Source organism: Heterodontus francisci, chromosome 24 (assembly GCF_036365525.1).
Source record: "Heterodontus francisci isolate sHetFra1 chromosome 24, sHetFra1.hap1, whole genome shotgun sequence".
NCBI classification, from domain to species: Eukaryota; Metazoa; Chordata; class Chondrichthyes; order Heterodontiformes; family Heterodontidae; genus Heterodontus; species Heterodontus francisci.
The window spans coordinates 63,162,000-63,174,733 of NC_090394.1; the positions used below are offsets into that span (position 1 = coordinate 63,162,000).

The 12,734-nt window shown below is 42.6% G+C and overlaps 1 protein-coding gene across 5 annotated transcripts in view; it reads left to right on the forward strand.

The window, feature by feature from the left end:
• Nucleotides 1-12,734, forward strand: part of grin2aa (glutamate receptor, ionotropic, N-methyl D-aspartate 2A, a) — a 338,560-nt gene that overhangs the window by 282,185 nt on the left and 43,641 nt on the right. For all 5 annotated transcript variants that reach the window (XM_068056407.1, XM_068056404.1, XM_068056406.1 and 2 more), the window contains exon 11: nt 406-593. In XM_068056407.1, the coding sequence (XP_067912508.1) occupies nt 406-593 (188 nt within the window). The remainder of the gene's footprint in view (nt 1-405; nt 594-12,734) is intronic.

Genomic DNA, 12,734 nt, shown 5'->3' on the forward strand with positions numbered 1-12,734 from the left:
TCATTTTTGAGAGGTGCATGGACAGGTCAGACTGGGCCATTCTTATGAAGTTACCAGTGACTGACAAGAACAACTCAGAATAAAGACATAGTTAGTGCTTCAAGGAGTTTCATCCCATAAATATCCAACATTGTCAAGAATGTACTGGAATAGAGTTAAAAGCACTCTGATAATTTTGCAAATATAAGTAGGATGCGATCAGCCAAAGCCATTAACAATGCAAAAAAGTCTGTACTTTGCAAGTTCAACTTTTTCAGGCTTTACAGTGATATACACAGCAGTTGTCTATCTGTACATGCAGGGAAGTGATGTCAATTGTTGAAGGTACATGAATGTTTGCTGCAGGAAATTCTTCCTGTGAAAGCTGGCAGTGCTGTTTTAGTAATTTCATTTCTTTTATTTTAGAAAGTTGGATGCATTCATATATGATGCAGCAGTGCTCAATTACATGGCAGGAAGAGATGAAGGCTGCAAGCTTGTAACAATTGGCAGTGGATATGTCTTCTCAACCACTGGTTATGGAATAGCTTTGCAGAAAAGCTCACCTTGGAAGCGTCAGATTGACCTGGCTCTCCTGCAGTTCGTTGGTGATGGTATGGGTACTTTATGTTATCCATTAGCTCATCAGTTTCTGTTAAATATTCATGCTTATTTTTCTCTTCGAGTTAACTTCTCTCTATTCTACAGCTCCTGAAGCTTCATTAAGAGATTTCTCTGCTGTACAGGTTAAGGAAATGAGAGATGCAAAACCAAGGCAAGAGAGTATAATTCCAAAGACACATGTTTACCCGGGTAGTTCCCATCATAAACGTAGACTTAAGAATTTATAGTGGGAAAAATTAACACGAAGGTGTGTCAAAAGCATGACAACATGAAGTAAGGTTTCCAGATATGAAGACTTTTTAATAAATTAATAAATTGATGCACTTCTGTGGAATTTTGAACCTCCTGCCACTTCATATTTTGTTTCTTAAATGTTTTCACAAATGACATCCTTTGTGACTGTGACAAAGCTAAACATTCCCTCCTCGCCTTTCTCAACCTGACTGCAGCCTTTGACATGGTTGACAACACCATCTTCCTTCAATGCCTCTCCACTATTATCCAGCTGAGTGGGACTACACTCACCTGGTTTCATTCTTATCTATCTAATTGTAGCCAGAAAATAACTTGCAATGGCTTCTCTTCCTGCTCCCGCACCGTTACCTTTGGTGTCCCCCAAGGATCTATCATTGGCCCTCTCCCATTTCTCATCTACATGCTGCGCCTCGGTGACATCATCTGAAAACAGTGTTAGCTTTCACATGTATGCTGACAACACCCAGCTCTACCTCACCACCAACTCTCTCAATCCCTCCACTGCTGCTAAACTATCAGACTGCTTATTCGACATCCAGTACAGGATGAGCAGAAATTTCCGCTAATTAAATATTGGGAAGACTGAAGCCATCACTTTCAGTCCCTGCTCTAAACTCCGTTCCCTAGCTCTTGACTCTGTCCCTCTCCCTGGCAACAGTCTGAGATTAAGCCAGTCTGTTCACAACCTCGGTGTCACATTTGACCCAGAGATGGGATACCGACCCCATACTCGTGCCATCACTAAGACCGCCTATTTCCACCTCCGTGACATCACCCGACTTCACTCCTGTCTCAGTTTATCTGCTGCTGAAACCCTCATTCATCCTTTTGTTATCTCTATACTTGACTATTCCAATGCACTCCTGGCTGGTTTCCCACATTTTACCCTCTGTAAATCTGAGATTGTCCAAAACTCTGCTGCCCGTGCCTTAACTTGTACCTAGTTCTGTTCACCTATCACATTTCTGCTTGCGACATTGGCTCCTGGTCAAGCAATGTCTTGGTTACAAAATTCTCATCCTTCTTTTCAAATCCCTCCATGACCTCACCCCTCCCTATCTCTATAATCTCCTCCAGCTCCACAACCCTCCAAGATATCTGTGCTCCTCTAATTCTGGCCTCTTGAGCATCCCTGATTTTAATCGCTGCACCATTGGTGGCTGTACCTTCAGTTGCCTAGGCCACAAGCTCTGGAATTCCCTGCCTAAACCTCTCTGCCTCTCTACCTCACTTTCCTCCTTTAAGACACTCTTTAAAACCTACCTCTTTGGCCAAGCTTTTGGTCACTGGCCCTAATATTGCCTTATGTGACTCGGTGTCATATTTTGTTTTATAGTGCTCCTGTAAAGTGCCTTGGGGCATTTTATTACATTAAAGGTGCTATATATATATATACACAAGTCGTTGTTGTTCATCCCCTTTTCCTGTCAACTTGCTCTGAGAGCTGAGAGGATGGGTTCTGAAGAATCACAGAATTGTTACAGTGCAGAAGGAGGCCATCCGGCCCATCGTGTCCACACTGGCTCTCTGAAAGAGCAATTCCCTCAGTTCCGTTCCCCTGCCTTCTCCCCGTAACCCTGGACATTCTTATTTTTCATATAACTGTCTAATCCCTTTTGAACGCTTAAATTGAATCTGCCTCCACCACGTTCTCAGGCAGCGCATTCCAGACCTTAACCACATGCTGCTGAAAAAGATTTTCCTCATGTCACTTTTGCTTCTCTTACCAAATACTTTAAATCTGTGCCCTCTTGTTCTCGATCCTTTCACGCGTGGGAACAATTTCTCTCTGTCTGCTCTGTCCAGACCCCTCATGATTTTGAATATCTCTATCAAATCACCTCTCAACCTTCTCTTCTCCGAGGAAAACAGCCCTAATTTCTCCAATCTATTTTCAGAACTGAAATTTTTCATCCCTGGAACCATTCTCGTGAATCTTTTCTGTACTCTCTCCAATGCCCTCATGTCTTTTCCCAAGTGTGGCGCCCAGAATTGGTTGCAATACTCCAGCTGAGACCGAACTAGTGTCTTGTACAAGTTCAACATAACTTTCTGCTCTTGTACTCTATGCCCCTATTAATAAAGCCCAGGATACTGTATGCTTTATTAACCTCTCTCTCAACCTGTCCTGCCACCTTCAATGACTTATGCATATATACACCTAGGTCACTCTGCTCCTGCACCCCCTTTAGAATTGTAGCCTTTATTTTATATTGTCTCTCCATGTTCTTCCTACTAAAATGAATCACTTCACATTTCTCTGCATTGAACTTCATCTGCCACCTGTCTGCCCATTCCACCAACTTGTCTATGTCCTTTTGGAGTTCCACACTATCCTCCTCACAGTTCACAATGCTCCCAAGTTTTGTATCATCTGCAAACTTTGAAATTGTGCCCTGTATACCAAAGTCATAAGGCTTGAAATGTTAACCCGACCTTCCTCTCTGCACAGATGCTGCCTGACCTGCCAAGTGTTTCCAGCATTTTCTGTTTTTGTTTCAGATTCCTAGGGCAGGATTTCTGCTCCGATATGGCATGGGGGGTGGTGGGGGGTTGGTGTGGTGGGGGGGGGTGGGGGGTGGTGGTGGGTGGTGCGTAAGGAGGTGGACAGGCGCAAAATATCACGCTGCCAGTCGGTGTGGCGGTTTGCCAGCACCATCTTGTCTGTGGGCAATTTTCCCACAGACAGGATTGGTGGCTGAAGGGCTACCCACCAGCAAGTGACAGGTTTCCAATCGCCCTGCAGGCCCCCAATGCACTGGGGACTAGGCCAGCTCCCTGGAAGCAGCCTAGCCATGGCAAATCGGGAGGCCAGTGCTCCAGATTGGCTTTGAGGCCTTCCCTGCTTGGCCACAGCTGTAGCCGCAGGTTGCCCTGTGTAGGCATTCCCTCTCCACAATGGAGGCCCGGCTGCTGAGGCCATTTTTTAATTCAAAATCTTTAAAAGTTGCAGAGAACATGCCTCAAGATGGAGGCACCTGTTATGTTTTCGCCAATTTGTTGGATATTTTATATATCTGATTTATCTCAGAACAATACAGATATGACACTAGTTCAAAATCAACAACTAGTTTTATTTACAGTACTTTAAAATATCTCAGCACTTACAAGAATTCGGTACAATGTCTTTCTCAGAACACTAGTGTGTTTTACTCAAACCTTCCAGCCCTGTCTTTTTTAGTTTCAGTTTCAGAACACTAGGCTTAAGTAATCAAGCATAATGAGCACTGATCAGTGGACAGACTAATGCAATCAAACCCAGATCAATCAAACCATTGAACACTATACCACTATCTCTCTCTCTCTCTCTTTTGTGAAGTACAGCTGCTGCTGCTTTGAGCTGGAGGGCCTCTTATTGGCCCTCCAGGTTTGAGAGTTTCCCGCCATCCTTGATTGGACGGTGAGCCCATGCTTTGGCCACTATTTGGAAAATCACTGCCAAGTTATTGTTTCCCACACAGTGTGGGGTCATGACCCCTATTTGACCCTGATGGCAGGGTGTCAACCCAAAACCCACAATCCTGACCCCTGCATCCACAGTGTTTTGGCTTTTTGGTATGCAGTCTGCTCCCAAATTGCACCAATTCTTCCAACTCAGCATTCTATCATCTTCATTTTCCAGTGCTCTGCCATTGGGTTGCATTTAGAATCTGAACTGCTTTTGAATTTAAACAAATAGAATGTAGGATGTTTTGGAAGATAAACTGATTCTTTTCCAGTTACTGTTTACACTATATTGAATCTCTTTTAAAACATTGATTTATGAGCTGAGTGAGCCATGAGCTGAATTTTCATCAGGTATATGATCATTTGAGTTGATTTAGATAAGGTTGGCTAATACTTTCAGGACAGTGGTGTTGTTGGGAGATTTTTTTGCTATGGTGTTATGACAGGGGTTTGTGTGTGTCCATTTTTCATGGGGTTTTGATATAAGTGATTGCAAGGCAATTAGTGCTGGAAAGGTTTTTTTTTAAACTAAGTAGCAGTCTTTTAGTTTAGCAATTCTTTTTAGTCTCATCCATGCCAGTGAAGCGGTGGAAATGGGGTTTGGGTGTCAAGATAATTGAACTTATTCCTTAGAAATTCAGTGGCTCATTACTCTCGGAATTGGAGGAGGTGGAAGTAGGTTTTATTTTGTGTTCATGTGTATGTGTACAATGTATGTGAAGCATTTCTTTCCTCGTCAATTTAGAAAAAATTGTTTCTGTGTGAGGTCAATTCACATGCCTATCGAGGAGCTATCCTTCCAAGATAATAAAAACTGAAAGTGCTGGAAATACTCAGCAGGTCAGGCAGCATCTGCAGAGAGAGGAACAGAGTTAACATTTCAGATCGATGACCTTTCATCATACCTGTTGAGTATTTCCAGCACTTTCTGTTTTTCTTTCAGATTTCCAGCATCCATTGCATTTTGCTTTTATCCTTCTACGATGTCTGTTTTGTTGCAAGTCTGGAGAGACTCTTCTGCAAGGGGTTATTTATGCACTCATTACCTTGCTGCTTTATAAACACTGTCCCTTTTCAGAAAGAGCATTGCCGATTAATGTGTGGCACCTTATTTCCAGGTGGCTGGTTAGACCAGATCTTAAGGGAACTAACCATGCTAAACAACTGCATCCCTGGTTTTGGGGATTGTTTGGGTAGGGGTGGGGTGTGTGCGGGGCTGGTGGTGGAGAGTGAAGAGAGCCTGTCCATACAATGCATCTACGCCCATGCTATAATATTGTAGACTATTTATACATAGTATTTGATGGTCTCCTTACTGAGCCATAATCTGCTATCAATTCTTTTTTATTCTGACCTTGAAAATTCATTTTTGCTAGGTAAGGGTATCAAGGATATGAATCAAAGTTGGGCCATGGAGTTGAGGTATGAATCAGCCATAATGCAATAGAATATGTTCATGGGCTGAATGGCCTACTCCTGTTCGATTAGCCAGGATTTTACCGGTGCCCAGGAGATGGGGCGATTGGGGCGAAAGGCTTGGGGAACCACGTCAGATCAGCTGCCCGATGCGATACTGCTGCCAATTCATACCAATTCATTCTCCTCTCCCCTAACCTTCGCTCACCTGAAACAAAGCTTTCATTTTCCCAGTGGTGGGACCAGATGCAGAGAGGCTGCCCTCTCCAAGGAGGTAGGCAGCCGATTACCATAGTTAAAGGCACAATTAGGGGTCATTTTACGGTGCTGTCAGCATTTTGCTGATGGTGGGGTGACCGCCTGCCATGTGGGGAGGCCGCCAGGTAAATGGAGGTGGCTTCTCTGCAGTCCAGGGGTCCAGGTTCGATGAGACACAGATGGGCTACAAGCAGGGAAGTCACATCCCCATCGATCTCCCAGGAGGGGTTTCCCCTCCGGCACTTAGAACAGTGATTCTTAACATTTTTTTACTTAGCTGGCCCAGCTCCTGAGGTTTAAAGAAGAAAAGTGAAATTTATTAAACTTACTTAAACTCTAATTCGGTTAACACCTACGGATATATGCCGCGCCCATGCTAGCATGCACTTGCGATACACACATGCAAATAGGGACAGAAAAGAGCAGAATAAAAATAAAGTAGAGAGGTTTGAGGCAGTCTCTGAAGGGAGTTCCTTGTTACTGTTTCTGTGTTTCCAGCTCATCGTAGAGTCTTTGATTGTAGATAGCTCTTACTTTTCATTGTGGCCCAGTATTCTTCTTAAACCTTGTTCACATAGGAGACTTTTCTCTCTTTGAGTTCATGCATCTTCAATGGGTCTTCCGTTCCGTGAGAAAGAGATGGGAGCAGACAGGAGAGAGGTGTTCTCAGTCCAGGAGCAAAGAACTTTCTTAGTTTCTTTCTCTCAGCAAGTTCAAAATTCAAAAAATCTCCAACAATCAGTTAGTCATGTGACTAAACTGGTTTGACCACTTGTTCTGTGTATTGTGGAAGCAAGGACTGGGTCCTTTTGTTCCAACACTGTCTACTAGCATGCAAATGTCTTTCCAGTCAGGGGCTTGGCAATTGCTTGTGAGAGGCCCTCTTTTCTTCCCAGCCGTAATTTTAAGTTTTAATGTTCATGTGGCGAAATAATGTGTACCTCAGTCTTGGCAGATGGGGGCCTGCATGACACTGTGGAAGTTATATTGAAACCCAAGACTTATTTTGTGTAATTATTGTCACCTGCTATCTTTTCAAAACTATGAATTCACTTAGGTAGAAATTGAACCTCATTGCAACAGGGCAAATTTTGGGACTAATGTCCCATGCCCAAAGGACATCTCAAAGATATCCAACTAAATATTGGGTAATTTTTAAGGCATCCCTGGCTGCTACCTAAAACTGATATTAGGCCTTTTATATATGTAAATGAGGCATTATGCAGTTTCTGGGAGACTGCCACCAGGAGGTAAATGCATTAGAAAATAATAGAAAAAAAAGTTGCTGTAGAAAGGTTGAGGGAGCTAGGGCTTTTCTCATTGGAGCGAAGAAGGATGAGAGGTGACTTGATAGAGGTGTACAAGATGATGAGAGGCATAGATAGAGTGGATAGCCAGAGACTTTTTCCCAGGGCGGAAAGGGCTATCACCAGGGGGCATAATTTTAAGGTGATTGGAGGAAGGCTTAGAGGAGATGTCAGAGGTAGGTTTACACAGAGAGTGGTGGGTGCGTGGAATGCACTGCCAGCGGTGGTAGTAGAAGCAGATACATTAGGGACATTTAAGTGACTCTTGGAGAGGTACATGGATGATAGTAGAATGAAGGGTATGTAGGTAGTTTGATCTTAGAGTAGGTTAAAGGGTCGGCACAACATCGTGGGCCGAAGGGCCTGTACTGGGTATGTTCTTAATCAGCAGGAGCAGGCTCGTAGCGAATCAGCAGCCAATCTTTCACCATGCCAATTTTTATTTTCCATTGAGTTATGATCCCGTTAGGGACTACCACCCTTTATATAGAGAAAGTTGAATTCCCAGTTATTACTGAAAGAATTATGCCACAAAATTTCACATTTTAAACAAAAACTTTACTATATAAAAGTTAAACAAAGCAAAACACTACTAACTTACTACAACTTGAGACATTTATATTTAAAACTTAAATATTTTACAGAACACTTCCGTTTAACTTTTTTTCCACCCCAAAAATGTTCCTATACTTTACTGGATCTTGAAGGTTTATTCACTTTTCTTAGGACCAATCCAAAGTGTACCACAGCTCTTGGGAATTTTGATTTCCTTAATTTCTCAGCTGTCTTCCAACATTTGAGATTTTCTGGGGATTCTCCTTCTAGCTTCAGCCAGGCAAATCCTTCAGTTCACCTTTGACACCTCATGAATCTGGTTTTCCCAGCTTGAGCACGGGCCTGTCTCAAAATAGATACACGCCTGGTTCGTAATGGCCTCTTTGCTCCTGAGTCTAGCTGCTCCCAAAACCAATAGCTTTCCAAAAGCCAGCCTGCTTTTCCAAAAGCCAACTCCTTGTCTGAAGCCACCTGACTGACTGTCAGCAAACACACAAAGAAAAACCTCTGACCCCAAAAGGTATCTCCTTAGCAACATGGTACATGTGGAATGTCCCAGATGGCAATTTAAGCTAATTATTTCCAACTCGATATCTTTGTTCTGACAGATCATATGAATAATTTCAACCCCTGATGGAGGTAGCTGCAGACACACCATCTCCACACTTCCCATTATGACCTTACTAAATAAACATGGACGACCCTGATTTGAAACCACTCTAGGTTTGTTTGTCAGCTTCTCAAACCAGGTGTTTTCATTTGTCTTGTATTAAAAAAAATTCAACTCCCAAATTAAAAGTTACCTTCAGAAAGTATTAATACAAACCATGAACCAGGTGATCATGACAATTGACTTTGAAAATATTGTTAAGATTTATAATTTCAAACCAAGTAAAAGCAACAGTGCGACTATGAAGCAAGTCTCCAAAAAGAGTTTTAATTATCGTTCTGTGAACTTACATGGAAAAAAGATCTGGCGTGGTGAAAAATCAGCTATGAGCCCATTTTGTGCTGCAGGTGCGACCAATTTCACCCCCTGTAACTACTATGCTACCACCTTTCTGTCAACATAAACCTAAATTGATTCTTATTGTATTCACCCTGCAAAAGCTGACAACTTTCTCACAGCTGATATGGTGTGGCTCATGTTTATCTTAATGTTAACTCCTTACATGTATGCTGTAAATCTCAATACTTTCTGCTTTCCATAGCAGAGTAGTTGACATTTGAGAGTAGAATCTGCCATTTTGGTGATTGAGGAATTGACATGTATTTTTCCAGCATAACAAACAAGTACAGCAGCTATATAAATTATGTACCTTGCCCACACCACCAACATATGTCACTTCTAGAAATGGCATATAGTTTTTTTTTTATCTTTTATATGACATTTGTTGTAATTCATTGGAAATACTTAAGCATGATGTGAGCTGATCCATTGCTGGTTCCTTCATTTGGATTCATCTTAAGAAATATATACCTTTGTAATCTTTATAACATGGCACCACTGTGGCAATGCTGTTCTTCGGTGCATTAGTTTTAGAATATAATTGTCACAAATGCTGTTGATTCAGTTTACAGAGGGTAATAGAACATGGCAGATGCTCCCTCATTCTCACTCTCTCTATTTCTTTATGACCAAAAGAGCAATGGGGTATCTGGGCTTTTCTTCCCCATAGGAACAAACTCCTGTTATCCATAACTTCTGCAGTTGTTAAAGTTGATGTATAAAATCCAGTGATTGCTTGTGTTTCCCTGTGGTCTTGGTGCTAAGCCTGTATTTCTCTGTATGGAAGGTTTTTTAAAAAAATGACTAGGATTCTGTAACACAGGAAAAGGTTGAGACAATGTCAAACTGTGAAAGCGAAGCTAGAGGATTTTATTCATGTGATGCGAGACAGATTCCTGAAATCCTGTTGCGCTTATTCACACAGCAGATGTGCTGACTGTCAAAACGTTATATATTACATAGAATTTACAGCACAGAAATGGGCCATTCGGCCCAACTGATCTGTGCTGGTGTTATGCTTCATATCAGCCTCCTCCTAATCTGCTTCATTGAACCCTATTTTTCTATTCCTTTCTCCTTAATGTACTTATTTAGCTTCTCCTTACATCAGCGAAACATAGCCAAAGCCTGAAAACATTGCACACACAGGTGCGTGGAGCATTTTCTTCAATGGTTGGCTTGATTGGGCAGAACTTTGTTTTTATACACGAGCTGTGTACTTGACATGGACTAACTGGATTGATTGGCTTTGCAGAGCAATTACTCAAATTCAGGGATTGCGTGAGACAGTTTGGCCAGCTGCTACTTCTTGCTCCACTTGACAAAACTGAATTGCTGTTCTCTTTTTGCGTGTTTGGAATCCTCTATTATTATACATCATTCATATGACAGAAAATAAGGATGTGATGTGTTCGTAGATTGCTGTCTGCAATGGCCTCCTTTCCAAACTATGGTTTTGTTTGTATTGGTCTTGATACTAAGCATGGTTTCTAATTACATTAATAGTGAAAGTACAGCTCAGGTACTTTTATGCATTCATTAAAATATGCCATACTTATTACTGAAGGCACATGCCTTCTCCCCAAAACGGGGAAATCTGGCCACCCACCGTAAAACTTGCAAAGCAGATTAAATCAGAGGCTGTTAGCCGCATTAAAATATTTAAATTGCCAACCCGCCTCCTGTCGCAGGCCCGCTGTCTTCATCTTGTCCCGTCTTCTAAAACCAGAAGTGGGTGGGTTGGAGGCAGCTTGGGGTCGGGTCCAAATTTTTAATATTTTCACCACACCCCACCCGCTCCCAAATCCTCTGTTTTTGTGTGCTAAAATTCCCTCATTGTGTTTACTCTGGGATTTTGCCATTAATGAAATAGAACAGGAGAATTTCTGCTGGTGTTCTCCATTTGTATGCAGATACCCAGGAAAAAAGAAGTGAATGGCGCTTTTCTGTAGTTTTTGAGGATCTTCCACTGAAGCTATGGTGTACAAATGCCGATGGAAAAACACCCCACCACTGCTGCACTCCCCTACCCTCTTTCCCACCCATTGAGTTTATAGGTAGGATGATGGTGCTGAAGAAGAATCAATTTCCAGGATGGATAAAACTACAGAGCACCTAGAGAGGGAGAAGATTTATGAGATACTGACAGATGTTTTAAAAGAGGCACTCGGAAGGATTTGACAGAATGTAAATAGGAAAATATAGTTCCGATATTTGGGAAAGGTGACAGAGGCATATCTAATAACTACAGACCTAATAGCCTAACCTTAATAATCAGACAACTAACGGGATCAATAATCAGGTGTAAAATAAGAAAGTAACCGAATATGTGACAGCTAGCACAGCTTAGGAAGTAGATAATACCAGGCCGGACTTGTAGACTTTTTTTGAGGAGATGATGGCTCCATGATTGCACACAGCCAGTTGTGGTGGATTTGAGTCGGGAAGTCATGACTTGCACCCACCCATACTCTACAGAGCTGAATTCATCAGAATTAACAGGATCAGTTCATTTAATTATCCATTTGCACTTTTCTGGTGCAAATCCTGTGTAAAAACAGGTGTACTGTGCTGGGGTGCTTGGAAATTAGAGTGAAGCTTTAGAAAGCCAAGTCTGGCTGAAGACTGCAGGACTGAAGTCTGGGGACACAGCAGGTAAGTACGAAAGTGCTTGGCTCATTGAGTTCACTGTCAAGTAGCTTGCGTTGGATAACTCCTAGTAATTTTATTCCATTTCTCAAGACTGCTCCATTGGAGGATTTGGCACAGATAGCAGAACGAAAGGAAAGCATCCAATTTCAATTAGGTTCATCTTCGAAAAAGATTCAAGATATGAATAATGTGAATCGGTGTTATTAAATCATCTGGAAAGCTCCCTTCTAAATTATTGCAATATCTATTGAGTGTCTGTTCCTGCTTTCTGAAGACAATTTCAATGAGTAGAGAGGTGCCTGAATGTCTGCAGTGAACTTTAGCTCTTGCCATTCCCATGGAATGTTTCCACAATGTTCCAGAAAGATTACACACAGGGCTGAATTTTATGGGAACGTTGGGGATGGAAGACGTCGGACCGGAAGTCAGATGTTGCGATGTCCCATCCGGATTTTACTGTCAGCAACAGACATGTATGATGGACTTCGCACATCTATGTGGTGGGAAGGTAATTAAGATAGTTAAGTGCCCAAATGACAGCAATTTTATTCTCCATTTTGCATTTAGCTGATGGCTCATGGGAAGCACAGGCCTTTGGAGCCACGCCTACTTAAAGGAGGTGTCAAGGAGGTGGGGGCTCAGTTCTGGCTTCAAAGGGAAGACATTGGGTGAGGCATCATTGATTGCTGGGGCGGGTGGAGGATGGAGGTCGTCAAGAAGAGAGAGGGAGGGAGGGAGGGAGGTCCAGGCACTGGCAGCAGGGCATCGGCATCCCTGGGGCCCACAGATTAAAGAGGTAAATGCGTGGCTCAAAGATTGGTGTGGGAGAAATGGGTTCAAATTCGTGGGACATTGGCACCAGTACTGGGGGAGGAGGGAGCTGTTCCGATGGGATGGGCTCCACCTGAATCGTGCTGGGACCAGAGTCCTGGCGAATTGCATAACTAGGGCTTTAAACTAAATAGTGGGTGGGGGGGGGGGGGGGGTGGGGGAGGGTTCAGTTGCATGGAAAAACAGGAAGTTAAAAGAGAAGGTAGGAGTGCAGGTTAGTGGTGAGGCTGATTGTTACCAAACTGCAAGAAGTATACTGGTTAAACCAGAAGAGAGAAATAATAAACAGGCGAATAGAGCATCAGTGCTGAGGGACAGGTTAGGGGGTATAGCCCAAATAAGAGTACTATATACAAATGCACGGAGTGTAAGGAATAAACTAGATGAGCTACAGGCGCAAA